At 50.9% G+C, this 27,429-nt stretch overlaps 1 protein-coding gene across 2 annotated transcripts in view; it reads left to right on the forward strand.

The window, feature by feature from the left end:
• The window catches only part of LOC116979271 (gamma-aminobutyric acid receptor subunit beta-4-like), a 51,338-nt gene extending 29,514 nt beyond the window's left edge, over window positions 1-21,824 (forward strand). For both annotated transcript variants that reach the window (XM_033030883.1, XM_033030884.1), the window contains 6 exons: window positions 5,226-5,446; window positions 9,858-9,940; window positions 11,408-11,545; window positions 13,462-13,614; window positions 15,884-16,128; window positions 21,303-21,824. In XM_033030883.1, coding sequence (XP_032886774.1) covers window positions 5,226-5,446; window positions 9,858-9,940; window positions 11,408-11,545; window positions 13,462-13,614; window positions 15,884-16,128; window positions 21,303-21,653 — 1,191 coding nt within the window. In that variant the 3' untranslated portion in view covers window positions 21,654-21,824. The remainder of the gene's footprint in view (window positions 1-5,225; window positions 5,447-9,857; window positions 9,941-11,407; window positions 11,546-13,461; window positions 13,615-15,883; window positions 16,129-21,302) is intronic.
• Window positions 21,825-27,429: the final 5,605 nt, after the last annotated feature.

Raw genomic sequence — 27,429 nt, forward strand, 5'->3', positions numbered from 1 at the left:
TTGAAATGACTGGCCCCTGGACCTGTAACTGTGGCCCCTTGTTCCTGACTCTCCCCATTCTCAACATCTCCCGTCAAGTCTCCTTGGGCCTTATATGTTTGACTGAGATCTCCCCTCGCTCTGGAATATAAACTTGAAGGAATACAGACCCAGATCTTGTCAAGCTACAATAGAAACCGTCTATGACTGTGGTAAGTGAACCAATCACCGTCTGCGCACCTCCCTTGACTAGACTGAAGAAGGTCTTGGCCCAGAACGTCACCTATCCATGTTCTCTACAGATGCTGCCTGACCCGCTGAGTTACTGAGTTACTCCAGCACTCTGTGAAACGTCACCTATCCATGTTCTCCACAGATGCTGCCTGACCCGCTGAGTTACTCCAGCACTCTGTGAAATGTCTGACTTGGCCTCCACAGCCCCTTGTGGCAATGAGTTGCACAGATTCACTACCCTATGACTAAAGAAGTTCCTCCTCACCAAGAGCGCATTTTAATTCTGAGGCTATGACCTCTGGTCCTAGACTCTCCCACCAGTGGAAACATCATTTCCACATCCACTCTATCTATGCCTTTCATTATTCTGTAGGTTTGAATGAGGTCCCCCCTCATTCATGTAAACTCCAGCGAGTACAGGCCCGGTGCTGTCAAACACTCATTCATACACACAGCTGCTTCCTGCACACTCTGACTTGGGTCTGATCTTCTTCAGTTCTCCAGCAAAGAACCATCAGGTTATCTGTTGCTCATCACTGATGGTCCTTGCGAGGGTGGGATGGGCTCACTCCTCAAGCAGCTGCAGCCCCCAACACACCAGTTGCTGGGCAAGGATCAGGGATATAAAACTGCACCAATCCAGGAATAGTAATATGTTTCATATCAGTAGGGTGAGTCTCTCCTTCCTCCAGTGTGTGGCTTATATCTGCTCAAACTCAGCTCTGAGATATCTGTATCATTGTACTGAGCGATGGTCAGACATGACTCTGCTGCCCTGCTCCCTTCACACTGATCATACGTGGGTCCAGACTCCTTGTCAGGTGGACTTTGTAGACTTGTCCTCCGGTGAGGATCTGGCCACAGGTCACTGACCTCTGACCCACATCCCATTGACTCTCCACGCCTCTCCTGGAATGTCCTGCACTGGGGAACATTAACCTCCCAACGTGCAAACTCCACACAGACAGCGCCCATGGTGATTAATTGAACCCAGTTCATTGTAGCTCTCGGTAAATGTGACGATAAACCCACCTGTAACTGTGACCCGCTCCGTCTCAGCTGCTGCAGGTTCACACCAGGAACCCCGATTAAACCATTTCTGCCACCTTCTCGTATCCCCCCCCTCCCCACACCTCCTCTCCCCCTCCTCCACCTCTCCCCTTCCCCCCACCCCCCCTCTCCCCACCTCCTCTCCTCCTCACCCCCCCCCACCTCTCCACCCCCCCACCTCCTCTCCTCCTCACCCCCCCCCCACCCCCACCTCCTCTCCTCCTCACCCTCCTCCCACCCCCCCACCTCCTCTCCTCCTCACCCCCCCCACCCACCACCTCCTCTCCTCCTCAACCCCCCTCCCCCTCCCACCCCCCCCCACCTCCTCTCCTCCTCACCCCCCCCCACCCCCATCCTCCCTCCTCCCCCCCCTCCCCGCCCCACCCCCCCCACCCCCCCCCCCCCCCCCCCCCCCCCCCCCGCCCCCCCCCCCCACCTCCTCCCCCCTCCCCCCCCCTCCCCCCCCCCCCACCCCCCCCCCCCCCCCCCCCCCCCCCCCCCACCTCTCCCTCCTCCCCCCCCCTCCCCCTCCCCCCCCCCCCCCCACCCCCTCCCCTCCTCCTCTCCTCTCCCCTCCCCCCCCTCCCGCCCCCTCTCTCCCCTCTTCCCCCCCCTCTCTCTCCCCCCCCCTCCTCTCCCCCTCCTCCACCTCTCCCCTTCCCCCCACCCCCCCCTCTCCCCACCTCCTCTCCCCCTATCCCCCCCACCTCCTCTCCCTCCAATGCTTGATTGCATTGGCAGAACGATGTTGGCAATTTATCTGTTGATCTGTAAATCTTGTTGACAGACAGACAGACAGACAGACAGACAGACAGACAGACCACAGGAAGTCAGTGTAGACAGCAGATAAATAACAATGCTCTGTGCACATTGTGACACAGGCCCTTCGGCCCAACTCGCCCATGCTGGCCAACATGCCCCCATCTACACAGTCCCCCGTTTGGCCCATGTCCCTCCACACCTGTCCAATCCATGTACCTGTTGTTTGAAGCATAACTTCCTCAACTACCTCCTCTGGCAGCTCATTCCACACACCCACCACCCACCACCCTTTGTGTGGAAACGGGTTCCTTTAGCTTTGTATTCAATCTTTCCCCTCTCACCCTAAACCTGTCCTCATGTTTTTGATTCTCCTCCCCTGGATAAACGGCCCGATCTATTCCTCTCATGATCTTGTACACCTCTATGAGATCACCCCTCATCCTCCTGTGCTCCAAGGAATAGAGTCCTAGCCTGTCCAATCTCTCACTATAGCTCAGAAGTCCCAGCAACATCCTCGTAAATCTATCTTAATGACTAATCTTTTGTGTAACAGGGTGACCAAAACTGAACACAATACTCTAAATGAGGCCACAGCAATGACTTATACAACTGCAATATGTCCCAGTTCCCAACTCATTACCCTGCCTGATAGAGGCCAATGTACCAATCCGTTCCAGCCCCTGTGCTTAGCCTGATGTTTCAGCTCCTTCTCATCAGCAGCGACTTGTGACGTTAGTGCTGTGGTCACTCTAACCAGTTTGTAAAAGGCAGGAGCAATTATAGCCTCTTGCTTTACAGCCAATTAATTCTGAAGCCAGTTGTAACGTTAAACAAAGAGTAGGACAATTTGGAGTGACCCAGTGTGGAGTGACCCAGTGTGGAGTGACCCAGTGTGGAGTGACCCAGTGTGGAGTGACCCAGTGTGGAGTGACCCAGTGTGGAGTGACCCAGTGTGGGGTGACCCAGTGTGGAGTGACCCAGTGTGGAGTGGCCAGGACAGTGTGGAGTGACCCAGTGTGGAGTGACCCAGTGTGGAGTGACCCAGTGTGGAGTGGCCAGGACAGTGTGGAGTGACCCAGTGTGGAGTGACCCAGTGTGGAGTGACCCAGTGTGGAGTGACCCAGTGTGGAGTGACCCAGTGTGGGGTGACCCAGTGTGGAGTGACCCAGTGTGGAGTGGCCCAGTGTGGGGTGACCCAGTGTGGAGTGACCCAGTGTGGAGTGGCCAGGACAGTGTGGAGTGACCCAGTGTGGAGTGACCCAGTGTGGAGTGACCCAGTGTGGAGTGGCCAGGACAGTGTGGAGTGACCCAGTGTGGAGTGACCCAGTGTGGAGTGACCCAGTGTGGAGTGACCCAGTGTGGAGTGACCCAGTGTGGAGTGACCAGGACAGTGTTTTTTATTTGTTTTTATTTTTAATTTTTATTTTTTTTAATCAAAAATATTTATTCAAATATTAAAATAGTATTGACACTACAATAAAACAATACACCACCATAATACAAGACGATCAAATATGCTCAGCAACTGCTAAACAATTATATTGCAATCCTTGTCAAGGATACATTCAACCCCCCTCGGTGCCCAGCGGTTGCGGAACTCCCTCAGGGTGCCCATAGACAGGGCGTATTCCCTTTCCATCCGCACCCGGGCACGGACGTATCCCCGGAAAAGGGGCAGGCAGCCGGCTCGGGTAGAGCCCTCCGCTGTCTGGCTCCTTGACTCGTGGATGGCCAGCTTGGCCAGGCCCAGGAGCAACCCAACCAGGACATCTTCAGCCCTACCCTCTCCCCTACGCACAGGGTGTCCAAAGATGAGGATGGTGGGTGAAAAATGCAGTCAGAAGGCAAGGAGCAGCCCCTTTAGATATTTAAACAGTGGCTGCAGCCTCACACACTCCATGTACACGTGGTACACAGACTCTTCCAGCCCGCAAAAGTGGCAGGCGGCTGGCGAGTCTGTGAACCGCGAGAGAAACAGGTTGCAGGGAACACCTCGGTGCAATACCCTCCACCCCAGGTCCCCAATGTAGAGGGGGAGGCCAGGACAGTGTGGAGTGACCCAGTGTGGAGTGACCCAGTGTGGAGTGGCCCAGTGTGGAGTGGCCAGGACAGTGTGGAGTGACCCGGTGTGGAGTGACCCAGTGTGGAGTGACCCAGTGTGGAGTGACCCAGTGTGGAGTGGCCCAGTGTGGAGTGGCCAGGACTGAGTTTGTCACTAGGGTTTACATGCTGTGAGTGAGGTGCTGATCTACATATGTGCTTCATACTACCCGGAATAGTCAGTCTCCCCTGAGCTGCGGCCCACTTGCACGTTTTCAGCTCACGTACGCTGTGGAACCCACACACAGCCCCGACCTCAGGATCAGTGATGACCCCGATCTCTCTGCCCCCACTCTCACTCCTTCTGTCTGCCTGCAGACCTCTCCACTACACGTTGAGAGCCATATGCTCATCATCTCTCCAGGCATGTTAGACGCATGCAGTGGTGGCGTTTAAGATAGGCACATGGGTATGCAGGAACTAAAGGAAAACAAGTTATGTGCAGGCAGTTCATTGCTCCTGCCATCATGTTCAGCATGGACATTGTGGGCCGAAGGGCCTGTTCCTACGCTGCACTGGTGTATGTTCTATGCATAGCTGGCCTGAATCATTAACTTGCCTCTCTCTGTGGGTTGGTCTGGGAATGGTGCTGTATGGGCTCATAGAAACATAGACAGAAACATAGACAATAGGAGCAGGAGTAGGCCATTCGGCCCTTCGAACCTGCACCGCCATTCAATATGATCATGGCTGATCATCCAACTCAGTATCCTGTACTTGCCTTCTCTCCATACCCCCTGATCCCTTTAGCCACAAGGGCCACATCTAACTACCTCTTAAATATAGCCAATGAACTGGCCTCAACTACCTTCTGTGGCAGAGAATTCCACAGATTCACCACTCTCTGTGTAAAAAATGTTTTTCTCATCTCAGTCCCAAAAGATTTGCCCCTTATCCTTAAACTGTGACACCTTGTTCTGGACTTCCCCAACATCGGGAACAATCTTCCTGCATCTAGCCGGTGAGTGCTGTATGGGCTGAGGTGGGTGCTGTACAATGTTGTTTGGGCTCAGGTGAGTGCTCTATGGGCTCAGGTGAGTGCTCTATGGGCTGATGTGAGTGCTGTAGTGATGTCTTCACCTGCTGTGTTGTGTCCCCAGGATTACACCATCACCATGTACTTCCAGCAAGGTTGGCGGGACAAGCGTCTCTCGTACACGGCCATCCCTCTCAACCTGACGTTAGACAACCGCGTGGCAGACCAGCTCTGGCTGCCTGACACCTACTTCCTCAACGACAAGAAGTCCTTCCTGCATGGGGTGACAGTGAAGAACCGCATGATCCGGCTGCACCCCGATGGCACCGTGTTGTACGGGCTCAGGTGAGTGTTGTACAGGCTCGGGTGAGTGGTCACCTGTCCGGTGTTATAGTGTTGTATGGGCTCAGGTGAGTGTTGTACAGGCTCGGGTGAGTGGTCACCTGTCCGGTGTTATAGTGTTGTATGGGCTCAGGTGCGTGTTTAGTTTAGTTTATTGTCACGTGTACCGAAGTACAGTGAAAAGCTTTTGTTGCGTGCTAACCAGTCAGCAGAAAGACAATTTGGCTAGCCCTTGCTGTCTCCTCCCCTTCCTTAACCCTCTAGCTGTCTCCTCCCACCCTCCCATCCGCCCGCCCTCGGGCTCCTCCTCCTCCTCCCCTTTTCCTTCTTTCTTTCCCCCCCCACCCCCCATCAGTCTGAAGAAGGGTTTCGGCCCGAAACGTCGCCTATTTCCTTCGCTCCATAGATGCTGCTGCACCCGCTGAGTTTCCCCAGCATTTTTGTGTACCAGCAGAAAGACAATACATGATTGCAATCGAGCCGTTCACTGTTTGTACAGATACATGATAAGGGAGTAATGTTTAGTGCATGGTGAAGCCAGCAAGGATAGTCCAAGGTTCATCAAAGAGGTGCTGGAAATCCAAGTAAGGACAGATCTGAAAGGAGTTTAGGAAGATCATCGAAGATAGACACAGAGTGCTGGAGTAACTCAGCGGGTCAGGCAGCATCTGTGGAGAACATGGATAGGTGACGTTCTGAGCCAAGACATTCTTCAGTCTAGTCAAGGGAGGTACGCAGACTGTGATTGGTGGGTGAGGGTGAGGGGGTGAGGGAGGGGGTGAGGGGGTGAGGGGGAGGGGGTGGGGGTTGGTGAGGGGGTGGGGGTGGGGGTTGGTGAGGGGGCGGTGAGGGGGCGGGTGTGGGTGGGGGCAGGTGGGGGTTGGGGGCAGGTGTGGGTGAGGCAGGTGGGGGTGGGGGCAGGTGGGGGTGGGGGCAGGTAGGGGTTTGGGGGTGGGGGCGGGTGGGGGCAGGTAGGGGTTTGGGGGTGGGGGCAGGTAGGAGTTTGGGGGTGGGGGTGGGGGAGGAAGAGAAGAGTTACGGAGAACGGAGAGAAGAGCTGATGTGAAGAGATTGTCAGGAGATGGAAGTAGGGGAGGTGGGAGATGGGGAAAGGGAGGGCATGTGTATAAAGACTCGGTGCAAGAGGGGGTGAGTTGGACAAGGCCGGGTGCGGACTGCCGGTCGTTGCCGAGTTGCCAAAGCTGGGCTGGAGATTGTGGATAGGTGATGGATCTTCCAGGTAACTCCATCTGTCTACCTGGGCTAGGTAAATCACCTGGTCCACCTGAGGTGCAATGGGGAGTGTGGCCACAAAACATCTGGGATGCTGAGAATACAAGGCCAGGGAAGTCCTGGTGAGCCTCGCTCGGTCCACCAAGGCCGATGAGATGTCCCGGTCCAGTCTGGTCCAGCTTGATTCCTGGTCAAAGATGAGCGCAGGGTGATGTGGGCAGGGGAACAGGACAATAATAATCTTGTGGAATGTCCAAAGTAGACGTTTAAATGCTGCCTTGACAAGTACACCTCGCGCCTGGCTGACACACGACATTTGTTATTGATGAGGCCGCTTCATTGATCATCAAACCACAGAATAGTTACATTACTGATGGAGCTGCTGGTGAATGGGGGCTGAGATATCTGTCGCTACCATGACACATCGAATCAGGTATCGTTTATTTCCATAGATAATCTATATTTATCCGTCTTGTTATGTTTATGGGCCTATAAAGCCACAGCAGCAAGAAGTTCATTGTTCCATAACCACCATGTTTAACAGTAAACCTCTCCATGTTTGAGGTGAAGCAGAGAGATGTGGGGAGGGAGGGGATTTGGGGAGGGGGGGGGATTGGGGGAGGGGGAGGGGAAGATTGAGGGAGGGGGGGATCGGGGATTGGGAGATTGGGGGAGGGGGGGATCGGGGAGGGGGGGATCGGGGAGGGGGAGATTGGGGGAGGGGGGGGGAATCGGGGAAGGGAAATTGGGGGATGGGGATGGGGAGATTGGGGAGGGGGGGATCGGGGAGGGGGGATCGGGGAGGGGGGAATCGGGGAGGGGGGGGTCGGGGAGGGGGGGGAAATCGGGGAGGGTGTGGGGGATCAGGGAGGGGGGGATCGGGGGGGGATCGGGGAAGGTGTGGGGGATCAGGGATCGGGGAGGGGGAGATTGGGGGAGGGGGGGTCGGGAGGCGGGGATCGGGGAGGGGAGATTGTGGGAGGGGGGGTAGGGGAGATTGTGGGAGGGGGGGTCGGGGAGGGGGGGAATCGGGGAGGGTGTGGGGGGGTCGGGGAAGGTGTGGGCGGTCTAGGAGGAGGCTTCAGGTTTCATTGGCCAGTATAACACTAGCAAGACCTTGATCTGGAGATGCCAGTGGGCAAACTTCAACACCCAATGGGTTTTGCAGCAGCAGGAACCTCCCTTGACTAGACTGAAGAAGGTCTTGGCTCAGAACGTCACCTATCCATGTTCTCCACAGATGCTGCCTGACCCGCTGAGTTACTCCAGCACTCTGTGAAACGTCACCTATCCATGTTCTCCACAGATGCTGCCTGACCTGCTGAGTTACTCCAGTACTCTGACCTGATGTGTAACTGCCTCTCTGCTTGGGTTGTTTCCGTGCTGGAGACATCATGTGGGGACCGGTTTGGGTTGTAGATTACGGTCTCTAACCGTAAGAAAGAAACGAGCCGAAACAAGGAAATGGCAGACCAGTTAAACGAGTACTTTGGTTCTGTCATCACTAAAGAAGACACAAACAATCTCCCAAAAATTCTAGGAGACTGAGGATCTAGTGGGAGGGAGGAACTGAAGGGAATCCACATTAGTCAGGAAATGGTGTTGGGTAAACTGTTGGGACTGAAGGCAGATAAATCCTCAGGGCCTGATGGTCTGCATCCCAGTGTACTCAAGGAGGTGGCCCTAGAAATCGTGGATGCATTGGTAATCATTTTCCAATGTTCTCTCGACTCTGGATCAGTTCCTGTGGACTGGAGGGTAGCCAATGTTACCCCACTTTTTAAGAAAGGAGGGAGAGAGAAAACGGGGAATTATAGACCAGTTAGCCTGACATCGGCAGTGGGGAGATGATGGAGTCGATTATTAAAGATGTTAGAGCGGTGCAGTGACAGGATCGGTCAAAGTCAGCATGGATTTATGAAGGGGAAATCATGCTTGACTAATCTTCTGGAATTTTTGAGGATGTAACAAATAGAATGGATAAGGGAGAGCCAGTGGATGTGGTGTGTCTGGACTTTCAAAAAGCCTTTGACAAGGTCCCACACAAGAGATTAATGTGAAAAATTAGACCACGTGGTATTGGGGGTAAGGAATTGACATGGATAGAGAACTGGTTGGCAGACAGGAAGCAAAGAGTAGGAATTAACGGGTCCTTTTCAGAATGGCAGGCAGTGAGTCGTGGGGTGCCGCAAGGCTCAATGCTGGGACCCCAGTAATTTACAATATATATTAACAATTTAGACAAGGGAATTAAATGTAACATCTCCAAGTTTGCGGCTGACACAAAGCTGGGTGGCAGTGTGAGCTGAACAGGAAGGCAGATTATTATCTGATGGTGTCAGATTAGGAAAAGGGGAGGTACAACGAGACATGAGTGTCCTTGTCCATCAGTCACTGAAAGTAAGCATGCAGGTACAGCAGGTAGTGAAGAAAGAGAATGGCATGTTGGCCTTCATTGTGATAGGATTTGAGTTTAGGAGCAAGGAGGTCCTACTGCAGTTGTGCAGGGCTCTGATGAGACCACACCTGGAGTATTGTGAGCAGTTTTCATCTCCTAATTTGAGGAAGGTCATTATTGCTATTGAGGGAGTGCAGCGTAATGGCGAAACTGACATATGATGAAAGAATGGGTCGACTGGCTTGTATTCACTGGAATTTAGAAGGATGAGAGGAAACTTCGAGAAACATATAAATTCTTAAGGGATTGGACAGGCTAGATGCAGAAAAATTATACCTGATGTTGGGGGAGTCCAGAACCAGGGGTCACAGTTTAAGAATAAGGGGTAGGCCATTTAGAACTGAGATGAGGGAAAACTTTTCCACCCAGAGAGTTGTGAATCTGTGGAATTCTCTGCCACAGAAGGCAGTGGAAGCCAATTCACTGGATGTTTTCAAGAGAGAGTTAGATAAGGCTCTTGTAGCTAATGGAATCAAGTGATATGGGGAGAAGGCAGGAACGGGGTACTGATTGTGGATGATCAGCCATGATCATATTGAATGGCGGTGCTGGCTCGAAGGACTGAATGGCCTACTCCTGCACCTTGTCTCTATGTAATGACGGGTTTGGGTTGTGGTTCCTAATCCCGTGTGAATCACACGGACAGATTGAGCTCAAGGTTTGACAGTGTTCCTCGCCAGGACATTCTTGGAGCTGTAGTCAATGACGTCCCTTCTCTTCCAGGATCACCACCACTGCTGCCTGTATGATGGATCTGAGACGCTATCCCTTGGACCAACAGAACTGCACGCTGGAAATAGAAAGTTGTACGTACTCTGAGCCCAGTCACTTGTAGCTTTCACGACAGCTGAGTGCCAGTTCAAACGCTTCTCAATCACAATTTGGCACCTTATTCTGAACTGCAGCGTCAACGATTGGGTGGAGATGTCAAGGGATAGAGGATGTCTTTAAGGGAAGCAATTGAAGAGGATTCTTCCCATAGGATTTACTCCCATTTGGACATGGGTTAATTCGGGACAGTCAGCATGGCCTTGTTATGATTTACTAATGATCACATTTATTGAGGAGGTGATGTAAGTGATTGATGATGGTGGCCCAGTGGATGTGGTCACATGGATTTTAGTAAAGCATTCTATAAAGTCCCTTGTGGTAGGCTAATCCAGATTAGGATGTAAGGGATTAACAGTGACATGGTCACGTGGATTCAGAAATGGTTTACTGGAGTTCAGGCTGGAGTGACCAGTGGAGTTCTGCTGGGATCTGTGCTGGGACCTCTACTGTTTGTGATATATATATATAAATGATTTAGATGTAAATGTATGCAGATTGTTTACTAAATTTGTAGATGACACTGAGGTTGTTGGCTGTGAGGAATATGTAGATGTAGATCAGCTACAGAAATGGCAGATGGAGTTTAATCCGAGCAAGAGTGAGGTCTTGCCCTTTGGAGGTGTTGCCCTTGTGATAGAGAGCTCAGGAATCCCAGGGGTTGTCCACGTTCCTGGTGTAATCTCACCAATATAGTGTAAAAGTGCTTGTGTTCAGCTCCAGGTCTAGGGGAATTGGTGAGATTAGTCTGTGCACTGACTTATTCTCTTGTTTAAGGTCTTTGTTGAGGTTGGGGCAACACTCAGTGACCTCAGGTCCAGTCTCTGAATAGTTGTCCACTACAGTTTGGGTTGCCCAGCTCTCCAACCTCCCCCACAATCCGGAGAGGTACTGAGATGAACTTTGACACGAAAAGCTGGAGTAAATCAGCAGGTCAGACAGCATCTCTGGAGAAAAGAAATAGGCGAGGTTTCAGGTCAAGACCCTTCAGAGATGAACCTGCTGTTTACACTCGGCAATGCTCCTTATGGAGTTGAGAGGTTGGTTTGAGAGAGGGGAGTAGTGGGATGCGAGCTAGCAGGGACTGATGGGCCACATGGCCCCCTCTGCGTGGAATGGGAAAAGATTAGCAAAATGTAGCCACTGGATTGGAATACAAGATCCTGAGGTATCCCAGGAGCGTGGGTGTGGAGAGGGATGAGGTGATGTGATCTCTGGATTGATGAAACATCTATGAATATTGTGAAGCCAGAGCAAGATGGGTTCTTGAGATGGGGGTGAGAGGTGGGACATGGGCAGAGCTTGACAGATTGGGCTCGAGGTAGAGGGGAATCTTTGCATCTTCGCCGCTGTGATTCTAGTTGTATGATTAATGATGATCAGAGCCCAGTGGTGAAGAGCTGGAGAGAATTGGTCCAATTCATTGCATCTTCCATTCCCCCTAGATGGCTACACCACAGACGACATTGTGTTCTACTGGAAAGGTGGAGATACAGCGGTGACTGGAGTGGACAACCTGGAGCTCCCACAGTTCACCATCGTTGAGCTGAGGCTTGTGTCCAAGGAAGTGGTCTTTGCCACAGGTGAGCAGAGTCCACATCTCAGCATGAAGGTCCCGTCCTGGCAACATCTTGCAATTCCCAGCTCCGCATCGGGATGGGCTTTGGGGCTGACCTATGGCCATCACTGTAACAGGGAGAGGACAAGGTGTGGACGTCTGTGAATGTCAGAAACCCCAGCCTCAGCTCACAGAATGGGCTGATGTGATGTCAGCAAGTGGCGGGGCATGGGTGAAGAGCTTCACTCCCTGCCTGACCACTTTTTTTACACAAATAGATTTTATTTGACTTTACTTCATGATCAAGAAGACCCATCAGTGGTGATGTCTGCCCCTTCCCCCTCTTTAATCAGGTTACCCCGACCACACAGCCGCTACAATCCCCTGGTGAGGACCGGCAGCCCCTCAACCTAAACTCCAGCGAGCACAGGCCCAGTGCCGCCAAACGCTCATCATCCGTTAACCCACTCGTTCCTGGGATCATTCTTGTAAACCTCCTCTGGACCCTGCCCAGAGCCAGCACCAAAGGCTCTATGATCTTTGGCCGGCACATCCTCCGTCAGGCACCGCTGTTGCTGCTGTAAACAGCGCTGTCCGACATTTAATGACCATTTACTGGGGCCGCACAGGGTGGGTGTTTGTGACACTGCGACAGGGCAGTGTTTGTTGACCAGGTGCTTACTGACCAGTCCGGGAGTTTACTGACCTGACCGGGTGTTTACTGACCGGTCCGGGTGTTTACTGACCAGTCCGGGTGTTTACTGACCTGACCGAGAGTTTACTGACCGGGTGTTTACTGACCTGACCGGGAGTTTACTGACCGGGTGTTTACTGACCTGACTGGGTGTTTACTGACCGGGTGTTTACTGACCTGACCGGGTGTTTACTGACCAGTCCGTGTGTTTACTGACCTGACCGGGTGTTTACTGACCGGGTGTTTACTGACGGGTGTTTACTGACCGGGTGTTTACTGACCGGGTGTTTACTGACCGGGTGTTTACTGACCAGTCCGGGAGTTTACTGACCTGACCAGGTGTTTACTGACCGGATGTTTACTGACCGGGTGTTTACTGACCGGGTGTTTACTGACCGGGTGTTTACTGACCTGACCGGGTGTTTACTGACCGGGTGTTTACTGACCTGACTGGGAGTTTACTGACCTGACCGGGTATTTACTGACCGGGTGTTTACTGACCTGACTGGGTGTTTACTGACCGGGTGTTTACTGACCTGACTGGGTGTTTACTGACCAGACTGGGTGTTTACTGACCAGACTGGGTGTTTACTGACCGGGTGTTTACTGACCGGGTGTTTACTGACGGGGTGTTTACTGACGGGGTGTTTACTGACCAGGTGTTTACTGACCGGGTGTTTACTGACCTGACCGGGTGTTTACTGACCTGACCGGGTGTTTACTGACCGGGTGTTTACTGACCTGACCGGGTGTTTACTGACCGGGTGTTTACTGACCGGGTGTTTACTGACATGACTGGGTGTTTACTGACCGGGTGTTTACTGACCTGACCGGGTGTTTACTGACCGGGTGTTTACTGACCGGGTGTTTACTGACCGGGTGTTTACTGACCTGACCGGGTGTTTACTGACCGGGTGTTTACTGACCTGACCGGGTGTTTACTGACCGGGTGTTTACTGACCTGACCGGGTGTTTACTGACCTGACCGGGTGTTTACTGACCGGGTGTTTACTGACCGGGTGTTTACTGACCTGACCGGGTGTTTACTGACCGGGTGTTTACTGACCTGACCGGGTGTTTACTGACCGGGTGTTTACTGACCTGACCGGGTGTTTACTGACCGGGTGTTTACTGACCTGACCGGGTGTTTACTGACCGGGTGTTTACTGACCTGACCGGGTGTTTACTGACCGGGTGTTTACTGACCGGTGTTTACTGACCTCCTTCATCTCTGTTTTGCTGCTCAGGTTCGTACCCTCGGTTGTCACTCAGTTTCCGCATCAAGAGGAACATCGGATACTTCATCCTGCAAACCTACATGCCCTCAATCCTCATCACCATCCTGTCCTGGGTCTCATTCTGGATTAACTATGATGCTTCTGCTGCACGAGTCGCCCTGGGTAAGTCTAGTCTGGTCTCATAGAGTCAGAGTGATAGTGTGGAAACAGGCCCTTTGGCCCACACCTGCCCACACCGTAAGTCCCAGCTACCCTAGTCCCACTTGCCTGCGCTTGGTCCATAACCCTCTAAACCTGTTCTATCCATGTACCTGTCCAACTGTTTCTTGGGATAGTCCCAGCCTCTGGCAGCTTGTTCCACACACCCACCACCCTTTTGTGTGAAAAAGTTACCCCTCGGATTCCTATTAAATCTTATCTCCTTCACCATGAATCAAAGACCTCTGGTCCTCGATTTCCCTACTCTGGGCTGGACTGTGCATTTACCCGATCTATTCCTCCCATGATTTTATACACCTATCATCGTATCATCAGTAAACTTGCTAATCTTGCCCTGTATGTTCTCATCCAAATCATTGATGTAGATGACAAACAGTAACGGGCCCAGCACCGAACCCCGAGGCACACCATTAGTCACAGGACTCCAGTCAGAGATGTAACCTTCCCTGGCCTGGCCTGGTCTAGTGTGGTCTGGCATGGTCTAGCCTAATGTAGTCTAGTCTAGTCTGGCCTGGTCTAGTGTAGTCTAGTCTAGTCTGGCCTGGTCTAGTGTAGTCTAGTCTAATGTAGTCTAGTCTGGCCTGGTCTAGTGTAGTCTGGTCAGGACTAACGAGGTCTAGTCTGATCCACTGTGGCCTAGTCTGGTCATGGGAGCAGAGACCTGCGGCACCAGCCCACACATGTCTTGACCGATGGCTGGCTACAGCATGGGCCGGAGATGGACACATCAATGCCCAGAGTTCACCACTGATCACATCCCTAATGCCCACTGCCAATCTTCACTTACAGTGCTGCCTGTGTGGAGTTTGCACGCTCTCTCTGTTGCCTTGTGGGCTTGCCCTGGGTGCTCCTGTTCCCCACACATCCTAAAGACATGCAGATCAGGTGGGTTAATTGTCGGTAAGTTGCCTCCAGAGTGTGGGTGAGGGATAGAATCTAGTTGATGGACAGTGGAACAAAAAAATGGAAGTAGTGGACTAGAGTAAATGGGTCAGCATGGACTCAATGGGCCGAAGGGTCTCCCTCCGTCTCCTCCACTGCCCGAGCTTTGGCCCAGTGTTGGAATTTGCTTGGTATTGGAGTTGCCGACGTGCGCAGCCTTTATCTTGGATTCCCAGCTGTTCCTGTGTTTGTTCTGTTGGGAAGCACATTTCCAGAGTTAACTGCAGCACTTACCCCATCTCTAGACAAGTGATATAGAACACTGTAGCACAGGAACAGGCCCTTCGGCCCACAATATTGTTGCTGAACTAGGATCTAACCCAGCACCGAACTCCAAGGCTCATCACGAATCAGACCTCCAGACTTCCACCATTGCCCTGTGCTTCCTCCATGAAGCCAATCTTCTCTCCAGTTTGCTCTCTGTGCCAGGATCCAATGCGATCTAACCCACTAGAGTAGTTACTGTGCAGACCATGTCAAGGCCAGGCCGTTGCAAGCAGCTGCGGCTCGCCTGCAGTCCTTTTGTCTTTTGTTTTGTTTTATTCTGTCCTGTTGTTTTAGTTTATTCAGTTTATTTTAGTTCTGTATGTGTGTATGCGTGTGTGTGGGGGGGGGGGAGAAACCTGTTTTAGTCTCCTCCTTTTCTTGTCGTATCCCCCATCTCCATCTGCACTGAGGCCTAATCGCGGAGCTGGCGGCCTCCAACTGGAACCGACCTCGAGGCTCCGGTGGCAGAGCCAGGACTTACTAACGCGGGGCTGACTGACTTCAGGGCTGTGGTGGGGCCGCAGCTGCAGCAGCGACCCGACTTCGGAGCCTCGGCCGCGGGCCCAGTAGACGACAACATCAGGAGCTCGCAGGTCCCAGGTTGGTGACCGATTCTCCGGAGCTCCCGCAACAACAGCTTCGTCCGCCCCGGGCCGCGGAGTTTGAACCGGCGCGTCCGTGGAGCTCGGATTCGGCCGCGGGACTTACCATCACCCGGCGGGGTCACAACATCGGATGCCTGGATCGCCTCAATGCAGACGGAGAACAAGGAGGGAAGAGACAAGGACTTTAACACTTTTGCCTTCCATCACAGTGAGGAGGGGCTTGGTAGACTCACCGTGGTGGATGTTAAATCTGTGATCATTGTGTGTTTTATTTTATTCTGTTATGACTGCAAGGCACGAAATTTTGTTCAGACTGAAAAGTCTGAATGACAATAAAGGATACTTTGACTTTGATGTCCAATCAGCTGATGCTAATGGCCACTGTGTTTCCATTGCAGGAGTTACGACGGTTCTGACAATGACCACAATCAACACTCACCTCCGCGAAACCCTCCCCAAGATCCCCTACGTCAAGGCCATTGACATTTACCTGATGGGCTGCTTTGTCTTTGTCTTTCTGGCCTTGCTGGAGTATGCCTTTGTCAACTATATCTTCTTCGGCAAGGCTCCAACACAGCACACCAAACCCCTGGGCAAAACCAGCAAGAACAACGCAGACTGGGGCAGCTTCCCAAACACGGGGGTGAGTGCGTGATGGTCGTGCCAGGGTGGGGGTGGGGGTGTGGGCGAGGGTTGGGGATGAGGGGTAGTTAGTGCAAACTGGGTGGGTGGGGGTGAGTGTGTGATCGTCGTGCCAGGTGTGGGGGATGGGGCGACAGTTAGTGGGAACTGGGTGGGGGCTGGGTTGGTAGTGGGGATGAGGGGTGTGGGTGGGGCTTCCTCTCAAATCCACCATGCAGCAATGAGCGACCCTTAAGGGGCTGTCCCACGTGGGAGACCTAATTGGCGAGTTTAGAAGAGTTTGAAAAAATGACATGTTGAAGACCTCCTTCGACTATGTAGAAGACTAGCTTCGACTTTTTCCATGGCGACCTTTTTTTACTCGCGGGCATTTTTTAACATATTGAAAAAAACGCCGCGACGTAGCTGAGGCCTCGAGTATGCGGAGACCACTCTCGAGCATGAAGGAGAGTTACGAAGACCTCCTACGACCTCGTGTCGACAATGCAGCGAGTATGAGTCGAGGGCAAACTCGCGGATTAGGTCGCCCAAGTGGGACAGGCCCTTTACTCATGCAGGCACTTCTATCATAACCTGCATGAACTGCCCTTCAGTTTGTGAACCTTCTCTTGAACCTACTGCTGTAAGTGAGACCACTGTGTGTGAGAGACCACTCTGTGTGTAACGTCCATACATAGAAGCATAGAAAATAGGTGCAGTAGGCCATTCGGGAATAATCTTCCTGCATCTATCCTGTCCAACCCCTTAAGAATTTTGTAAGTTTCTATAAGATCCCCCCTCAGTCTTCTGAATTCAAACGAGTACAAGCCGAGTCTATCCAGTCTTTCCTCATATGAAAGTCCTGCCATCCCAGGAATCAGTCTGGTGAACCTTCTCTGTACTCCCTCTATGACACTTGGGTGCCAGCACTTTGTGTAACTTCTCACAAGTGCCCATCTCAGGGACAAAGTTGTGCAGCGACGAGACATCCCTGTGAACGTGTGTAGATATTTTCCGTGAGTGAGAATCTGCAGGAAAACAATTGGTTCAAGTGTGAACATTCTCCCGACACTGGAGTCGACTCCAGTTGCTGCCCGTGTCCTCACAGGAATGCGTGGCTCTCTGCAGACAACAAGTAGAACGATTCTCTTCAACAACTCAGTCATGATCCTGATGGAGTTGTGCAGCACCAAAGGAACAACTCTTTATGGGAACACCAACACACAGATTACCTATGAGGGGGGCGCCGATTCCAGATTGTACCCCGATTCCAGATTGTACCCCAATTCCAGATTCTCCCGATTCCAGATTGTACCCGATTCCAGATTGTACCCCGATTCCAGATTGTGCCCCTGATTCCAGATTGTACCCCGCATCCAGATTGTACCCCTGGTTCCAGATTGTACCCCGATTCCAGATTGTACCCCGATTCCAGATTGTGCCCCTGGTTCCAGATTGTACCCCGCATCCAGATTGTACCCCTGGTTCCAGATTGTACCCCTGGTTCCAGATTGTACCCCGATTCCAGATTGTACCCCGATTCCAGATTGTGCCCCTGGTTCCAGATTGTACCCCGCATCCAGATTGTACCCCTGGTTCCAGATTGTACCCCGATTCCAGATTGTACCCCGATTCCAGATTGTACCCCGATTCCAGATTGTGCCCCGGTTCCAGATTGTACCCCGATTCCAGATTGTGCCCCTGATTCCAGATTGTACCCGATTCCAGATTGTACCCCTGGTTCCAGATTGTACCCGATTCCAGATTGTACCCAGATTCCAGATTGTACCCCGATTCCAGATTGTACCCTGATTCCAGATTGTACCCCAATTCCAGGTTCTCCCGATTCCAGATTGTACCCCTGATTTCAGATTGTACCGATTCCAGATTGTACTGATCGAGTGCCTGATTTCAGATTGTGCTGATTATGGATACCATTTGAATATTGATTCTGCCAAATCAGGGAAGAGTCAAACGCAGATGTTATTTGCTGACAGCGTGGTGATTATGGACGACATATGACAGATTTAGCCGATTAAGATGATGCCGATGTTGGTGACAGATTACAGCGATTGGGGGAGCGTTTGCTAGTGCTGTCGGGGAGGATTTAAACTAATGTGGCAGGGGGATGGGTGCAAGAGCAGTGAGACAGAGGGGTGTAAAATGAGGGTAGAAGCAATAGGTAGCAAGGTGAAAAGTAAAAGTGGCAGGCAGACAAATCCAGGGCAAAAATCAAAAAGGGCCACTTTTCAACATAATTGTATAAGGGGTAAGAGTGTTGTAAAAACAAGCCTGAAGGCTTTGTGTCTCAATGCAAGGAGCATTCGTAATAAAGTGGATGAGTTGAATGTGCAGATAGTTATTAATGAATATGATATAGTTAGGATCACGGAGACATGGCTCCAGGGTGACCAAGGTTGGGAACTGAACATCCAGGGATATTCAATATTCAGGAGGGATAGACAGAAAGGAAATGGAGGTGGGGTGGCGTTGCTGGTTAGAGAGGAGATTAACGCAATAGAAAGGAAGGACATTAGCTTGGAGGATGTGGAATTGATATGAGTAGAGCTGTGAAACACTAAGGGGCAGAAAACGTTAGTGGGAGTTGTGTACAGGCCACCTAACAGTAGTAGTGGAGTTGGGGATGGCATCAAACAGGAAATTAGAAATGCATGCAACAAAGGTAAAACAGTTATAATGGGTGACTTCAATCTACATATAGATTGGGTGAATCAAATTGGCAGGGGTGCTGAGGAAGAGGATTTCTTGGAATGTATACGGGATAGTTTTCTAAACCAACATGTAGAGGAACCAACGAGAGAGCAGGCTATTCTAGACTGGGTATTGAGTAATAGAAACATAGAAATTAGGTGCAGGAGTAGGCCATTCGGCCCTTCGAGCCTGCACCGCCATTCAATATGATCATGGCTGATCATCCAACTCAGTATCCTGTACCTGCCTTCTCTCCATACCCCCTGATCCCTTTAGCCACAAGGGCCACATCTAACTTCCTCTTAAATATAGCCAATGAACTGGCCTCAACTACCTTCTGTGGCAGAGAATTCCAGAGATTCACCACTCTCTGTGTGAAAAATGTTTTTCTCATCTCTGTCCTAAAAGATTTCCCCCTTATCCTTAAACTGTGACCCCTTGTTCTGGATTTCCCCAACATCGGGAACAATCTTCCTGCATCTGGCCTGTCCAACCCCTTAAGATGGTATGTTGGCATTCATAGCAAAAGGATTTGAGTATAAGAGCAGGGAGGTTCTACTGCAGTTGTACAGGGTCTTGGTGAGACCACACCTGGAGTATTGCGTAGTTTTGGTCTCCTAATCTGAGGAAGGACATTCTTGCCATAGAGGGAGTACAGAGAAGGTTCACCAGACTGATTCCTGGTATGGCAGGACTTTCAAATGAAGAAAGACTGGATAGACTCGGCTTGTATACGCTAGAATTTAGATGATTGAGGGGGGATCTTATAGAAACTTACAAAATTCTTAGGGGGTTGGACAGGCTAGATGCAGGAAGATTGTTTACCAGGTCCCGATTCTGGGTTAAAGGCTCCAGGTTCCGACTCTGGGTCAAAGCTCCAGGTTGCAGCTGGCTGTTGTTTGTAGATGGGATTGTCGACACTACCTTGGTACAGATGTTGGCAGATTGCAGATACACATTTGTGACATTAGTCTCCTGCCTGCTGATAGTGGGCAAGATCATGGGCAGCTGCTGATTATTGATTTTAATCTAATTGCTAAGAGTGAACAGCGTGGGCCCCCACATTCCCACAGAGTGTGTTGGTTGGCAGGGAGCGGGCAGCAGATTGTGTTAACTGTGGGTGTCTAGTTGGTACATGTTGTGATAATTCAGGACAGCTTCTGAAGGCAATTAGCGGCCACGACTTGCTTTCTCATGCTGCCAATTACAGTAGAAGCTGACAGCTCTTTGACAACTCACAAGGAGGTACCATTCACCAGAAACTTGACCTGGCGTGACCACAGGCACAACGTGGCAGCAACAGCATGTCAGAAGTTGGGAATCTCAAGGAAGTAACTCACTTCCTGACTCGGCAAATCCCGTCCATCTACCAACGATCCGCCCTGGACCAACCTCTGATGGTCAACCTCAGCCAGGAAGGTGACTGAGGACCTTTGGTATATCTCCAATGTCAGGTTGCATCACAGCTTGGTTTGGAACAGCCCTGCCCCAAGACATTGTAGATGTAACCTCATCCATCACAGACCAGACTACCCACCATTGATTTCATCTCCATGCCGCCTTTGGAAAGCAGCCAACATCATCAAAGACCTTTTCAACCCAGCCATTCTTTCTTCACCCCACTCCCTTTGCGTAGAAGATGCAGGAGTTGAAATCACACACCACCAGGCTCAGGAACAGATTGTTCTTCTCTGTTATCAGGCTTCCGAATGGCCCTTCCGTAATCTAGGGTCCTGTCCGATTCACATGTACGTATATACAGAAAAGCATTCTCAGAACTGAGACAATTGTTGTAGACGAGCTACAGGTTTGGTGGGCTGTGATGGTTCCACGTGGTCTGGTGAACATCAGCAGTGAACATATCACTTCAAACAGTCAGTTAAACACCGGCAGTACTAATACAACAGATATATATCACAGTTTAACCATATAACAGTTGGTCCAACGCTGGTGTATCGATGACCAACGATTGTTTAACAGAAATTCTTCACAGGATGTATCGAGTCTGTGTTGAGAAAATCGTTTAACTTGTGGAGACACGTTAAGTTAGGATCCATAAATACAGCAGTCCAGGAACGATATAGTTAAAAGTGGAGCTCCCTCCCAGAAGGATAAATCAGAGCAAACTGGACACGGACTGAAACATGGTAATGAAGATGTCGTGAAAGTACTTCAGAAAGGAAGGATAACATGTTTGGATGGTTTTAGGTGGAAATGGTAGGTAGTTTTAAAGTGAGCGATTCCCTGACTGCCCAGCCTGAAGCAAATGTATCAAAGCAGTATCTCTTGTCCTTGTGTGTATGCAGAGCCAGCAACACGTTTATTATGAAACTATTTAACCCATTTAACTTTGGCATGCCTTCAATTTGACTGCAAATTAGCACCAAAACAGATACTTTTCCTGCTAAAACACATTTTCTCACTGCATTTTTATCAGTCTAATCCTGTTCACAATGGAACTAACAGTACTCTCTCTTCACCCAGATTGATGTCCATGGAAACATTCTCCTCAGCACCTTGGAACTGAATGAAGAGGTGGTGCCCTCGGAGCCAGCCAGCAGTGTCAGCAATTCCCGTAATTCTGTCATGTCCTTTGATAGTTCTGGAATTCAGTTTCGAAGGGTTGGATCCAGGGATGGGCTGGAGCCCACCCCCCGCGAGCGGAAGCGAGACCGTGAGCTCACCAAAAGCCGACTGCATCGACGGTCATCCAAGCTGAAGCTGAGGATCCCCCACCTGATGGATGTTAGTGCAATTGACAAGTGGTCGAGAATCGTCTTCCCCATCACCTTTGGCTTCTTCAACATCATCTACTGGCTGTACTACGTGCACTGACAGAGAGATGGGAGCTCCTCTCCACACAGGGCCAGCCAGGTCTCGTGCTCACAATAACGTGACCAGGACTTTATACACATGTAAAAAGGGACAATGGGTGAACGCCTGAACATGATGTATTGTACAGTTCTCCTTGCAGCCACTACACTTACCCTGACATTGAAACCATGACTGCTGGCCTCTGCTCTTCAACTGCTTACTTATAACTTGCAGCCACTACAGACCACTAGCAGTAGCTTTCAGAGACTTCAGGACGAACTACAGGTCAGAATGGCTGAGCTGCAGATATTGGCACACAAGCAGGGGAAGTGTTATGGAGTCTTCTTGTGTAGGGCGTGCACAGCCTAAAGTTGTAGACCAAGCGTAGACATCCAGGCCAGGACAGGGTGGATGGCTTTGATGCCACCAGGGAATAGCCTGTGAGCCGTCATTCACGATTAGGGCGAGTGAGCAAGCGGGGAGCAGTTGTGGGCAGGACTTGGGAACACAGGGTTTGTACAGATGACCAGAGTGAAAGATGATGCCTGTAACCCACTGGGACGTTGGCAGGTCTAGAGATCCATTCATGGAGGTGTTGGAGGCAGAGGTCATGAGGGAGGGGTTCTATGTGGTGACAAATCTGTTAACACTGTTAAAAGGAGTGTAATGGTTTCATTGTAGTGGCTGGATCTCCTGGATTAGCAGGAAGCACATCTCATCTGAGAAAGCACGTGATCTGAGACATAATGCTTGTGGATTGTGAACATTACCAACTATCTTCACTTCCCTGATCCATTACATCCCCATGGGCCCAATCCCACGTACAGGCTCTCAACAACCAGCAGGGTTCCTTCTCCAAAAGGGTGCGAAGTGGATATACCGTTCTCTCCATGTTGTTCTCCCCAGAGTGGAGAGGCAGCCATGTGCCAATCAGCCCAACGGGCCTGGTGTCAGAGGCCAGGTAACATCCCACCCAAAGCACATCCGTGACCAAGATGATTGTTTAATAGACCAGGCCTAGCTATTTTTATTTAGTTCGATCTACTGCATTAGTTGATTTGAAGTCCCTGTTGACATGTTGGGAATTGAACTTGTGAATTACAGCTTTGGCTTCTTGTCTAGGAACTGAACCACCACAGGACGGAACTATTGGCAATGACAGAGGGAGAGGCTCTGGCCATCCAGCTGGCTCACGGGAAGCATCAACCTCTCAGACACAGCTGGACAGGCACAGAACCTCACTAAGCCAGAGGTTAGTCCTTCTGCTCAGACACATCAGGCTGGCCCCATCCCCAGACCTGTGAGGGTGGCTCCATCCTAGCCCAGACTATGAAAGCAATGCTCCCATCCACACAATAGTCACTCACTGTCAACCATTGAACAGCACAGCATCCCCTGGGATTACCCTACCCCACCCCCATCCTAACAACATCTTCCTGATCCACCCAAAGATTGCCTCAGCCTTCCCAAGATTCACCTCTAGAAACACGCCAGCAAAAGGGAAGAGTCCAGGCCATGATAACATCCCTCCAGAGGTGTTGAAAATCTCTGAGCCTGACGACATCATGCTCAAGTTCTGCAACACAGCGCTAATGATGAATGACAAGCCAACACAGTGGTCACCATCCAACATCATCCCCAAGTCTGGGAGCCTGAACAAGACTGACACCTATCATGGCTTCAGCCTGACGTGTGTCTTGGCCAAGGTCTTAAACCACTTGATTCTCAACCGGATTAGGGCCACTATCGACCCAAAGCGACGTTACAATCAGAACGGCTTCAGAGAGAAGAGGAACTCGGTCACACAGATCCTTGCCCTCTGAAGAATCATTGAGGTGAAGAATAACAACCTGCCGGCTGTCCTAAACTTCATTGACTTCTAGAAGGTGTTTGACTTGATTCATCGATGTAAAATCATGAGGATTTTGAAGCACGGTCTCACTCCTCGTCTCCTGAGAGCCATTGAGGATATGTGGGAACTTGGGCACCAGGCTCAAGGTTGTCACCCCGGATGCTAAGAGCAAAGTGCTCGAGATCCTCGCGGGGGTCTTACAGGGAGACTCACTGGCACCCTTTCTCTTCGTCATTGTCCTTGATTATGCCATAAGGCAGGCGCTCAAGGAACATGAGGACCTCGGCTTCACAATCGCCCCAAGGCGTTCGAGAAGAATCAACTTGTCAGACCTCGACTACGCTGATGACATCGTCCTGCTGTCAGACCAGATTATGGGGGCACGGGAGCAGCTGGTCAGGGTGGAGACGGAGGGTGAGAAAGTGGGCCTCCACCTCAATGCCAAGAAGACGGAGTACATGGTGTTCAACATTGGTGACCATGAGCCTCTCCAGACCAGTGGAGGTCTATCTCTCCAGACCAGTGACCAGGGTGCATCTCTCCACACCAGTGGAGGTCCATCTCTCCAGACCAGTGGAGGTGCATCTCTCCAGAACAGTGACCAGGGTGCATCTCTCCAGACCAGTGGAGGTGCATCTCTCCAGACCAGTGGAGGTCCATCTGGACCTCCACTGGAGGCTCACCAGTGACCAGGGTGCATCTCTCCAGACCAGTGACCAGGGTGCATCTCTCCAGACCAGTGGAGGTCCATCTCTCCAGACCAGTGGAGGTGCATCTCTCCAGACCTGTGACCAGGGTCCATCTCTCCAGACCAGTGACCAGGGTGCATCTCTCCAGACCAGTGACCAGGGTGCATCTCTCCAGACCAGTGGAGGTGCATCTCTCCAGACCAGTGACCAGGGTGCATCTCTCCAGACCAGTGACCAGGGTGCATCTCTCAAGACCAGTGGAGGTCCATCTCTCCAGACCAGTGACCAGGGTGCATCTCTCCAGACCAGTGGAGGACTTCAAGTATCTGGGAGTGAGGGTGCAGAATGACATTAAGGTCCGGAAAGTGCTCGCACGGAAAGCCCTCAATAACATGGGGAAAATCTGGACGTCTCGGATGTCTAAGGGTCTCAAACTGAGATTCTTCCATGCAACTGTAGAGACCATATTATTGTACAGGCGTGAGGCATGGACTCTCACTTGAGCACTGTCCAAGTCTCTCGATGGTACCTGCACCCGAATGCCCCGAAAAGTTCAAAATATCAGTTGGAGGAACCACATGACTAAGACCCAGCTCCATGGGGAGATTCCACCTCTGACGGAGAGGATCAGGTGGAGAAGGATGAGGTTCGCTGGTCACTGCCACCACCCCCAGAAATGCCAGCACACAAGGTTGTGTTGTGGGAACCCACCCTTGGAAGACGTGACCAGGGACGGCCAATCAAGCCGATGCTGAAGACATTGATGGAAGACGCATGTGTAGAGACAAAAGAGGAGCTTGCCAGCTGCATGGAGGACAGGGATGTGTGGTGCATCCATCACCGTGCCCATCGGAAACCAGCACCACTACATCGCTAATGTTTTCAACAAGGATGAATGAATGAAGTGCCCTCAGAATATGGCAGACAATTCATGACAGAACCAGAATATCCAAGGCTGCTCCAGTTCACACCAGCCCAGCCACTAATGATCAAGCCTAATTAAGAAATGACCACCTCGGCCAACTCAAGTACTTCCCCAGCCCACCTAAAGATTAGCCCCCACCCTAACTATGCTCCCTAGGATTCCCTACACTTGGAATGGCCCCACCACAGCCACTGAATAATCCATCACTTCTCCATGTAGAGGATGGTTCACGATTCACACTGCAACAGGAGATTCATGCCTGCATTTAAGGGGAATAGTTTCATAAAAGGTTTTTTCCCTCTATATAATTCAGACATGTTCAACATTGGAAGAGCAAGGAAGGAGGAGGTGAGATGAGGGGAGGAGAAAGGGCTGGGAGAAAGATGAAGGAAAAGTGCAGAAGGCTCACTGAATGAAGTCCCATTACTTTTCCCAATACAATGCTGACTCCATTGAAACTGGTTTGATTGCCAGCAGGCCAGTCTGAAATATCGGTGAACCCATTGCCCAGCTCAGACAAGGGCAGCAGTTTGGATTATTCATGTTTCAAGGATGAATTGACTGAAGTCATTCCATTACAAATTGATCCATTTCTCCTGGAATGTCACCTCGCTCTGCCCGACTGAGAAATGGTTCTGTTCCTCACCCCTTGCCCCCCTCCGGGTGGGTGTCCAGAGTGCAAATATACAACGGAATCAGTCCTTGATAACCTCAGATTGAAGTCAGCACAAAGAATTGGGGACAGTAGGTATTGGAATCTTGACTGTTGGAGGAACAGCAGACGAGGCACAATCTGGAGGAAAATAGACAGGTGACGTTTCAGGTTGGGACTTTTCTTTGGGGAAATTTAAATGCCTGGCCTGTATGTGAATGGTACCCAAGAGTAGACACTGATGACAGTAATTTTGTGAAGGCTTGCCTGTTTTTATTCTCCTGTACAAGGTACTGCTGAGCAAGCAGGGAGCTTCCTGCTCGCAATGTTTAGGCCATGTACCACAGGGAACTATTCCAATTACTTGCAGCAACTTTGCAGGGATAGTCAATCCCATGGGTTTTATTTTGAGATCGGAAGCCACATACACTCAATGAAGGTGTCGAGGTGTACGATGCATGCCTTGAATGACAGGATACATGCTTAGGGCATTTGTTGTTGATGTACAGCATGGCTTTCCTTCCTAGGTGAATGGAACTCTTAATCAGTTACAACAAATGAGTTACTGCCTCGAATAAAACAATGATGAAAATCAAACAATACTCTGCAAATACAGGAATGATTCATTAATTTGCAAAACAATTTCTTAACATGAAGACAAGATTGCAGCAAAAATTGAGATATCAGGAGAATGAAGAGAGAATGACCACCTAAACAATGACATAACAGAAACAAAAATGTTACTGCAATGCCAAATATTACAGAGAGTCAGGGTATAACACATATGAACTGATTCACCACCCACAGTGAAGTGATCATCTCCTGAAAAGCAGACGGCTGCCCATCCCTCTACTAATGTCTCTGGATGGTGTAATAAACACACTGGCAAGGCAGCTTCAACACAGCCAGCATGACGGGACACCAGGCAGCATGACTGGACACCAGGCAGTCGATGACTAGACACCAGGCAGCTTCAACACAGCCAGCATGACTAGACACCAGGCAGTCGATGACTAGACACCAGGCAGTCGATGACTAGACACCAGGCAGCATGACTAGACACCAGGCAGTCGATGACTAGACACCAGGCAGTCGATGACTGGTCACCAGGCAGTCGATGACTGGACACCAGGCAGTCGATGACTAGACACCAGGCAGCATGACTAGACACCAGGCAGCATGACTAGACACCAGGCAATCGATCGGCTGCCCTCACTGCCAGTGAAAGGAGTGTTTTCACCAAATGTATTATTGCTTTGTACCTTTTCTCAAAGTAATCACTGGTTCAGAGGTTGCAGGAACAATTCTTGCTTACCTCATAACATGCCAAGTTATTTGTGAGACGGTTGTCCATTGCAAGGCTTTGTGGTAGATCTCACCCTTGGATGAAGGACCGCACAACGAGGTTTGTATTCCAATTACAGGTGTGAATGGAACAATTGTAAAGACTGCCCTACAGACTTCAACAATGAGAAGTGAGCTGTCATTCCCTATGCGTCGACAGGGATGGGATCTACTGCCCAGGAGAATGCAGAAGCGACAAGTGTCCTTTCGAGTTTCTGGTCTCCCAAACCTTTAACTGACCTCCCTTAATCAGGAAATTCCCTGACCCCCACCTTCCAACTCCAGCACACACTCATTCCCATCCACAACTAGTCAGCATTCTCTTTACAATGTGA

Source organism: Amblyraja radiata, chromosome 12 (genome assembly GCF_010909765.2).
Source record: "Amblyraja radiata isolate CabotCenter1 chromosome 12, sAmbRad1.1.pri, whole genome shotgun sequence".
NCBI classification, from domain to species: Eukaryota; Metazoa; Chordata; class Chondrichthyes; order Rajiformes; family Rajidae; genus Amblyraja; species Amblyraja radiata.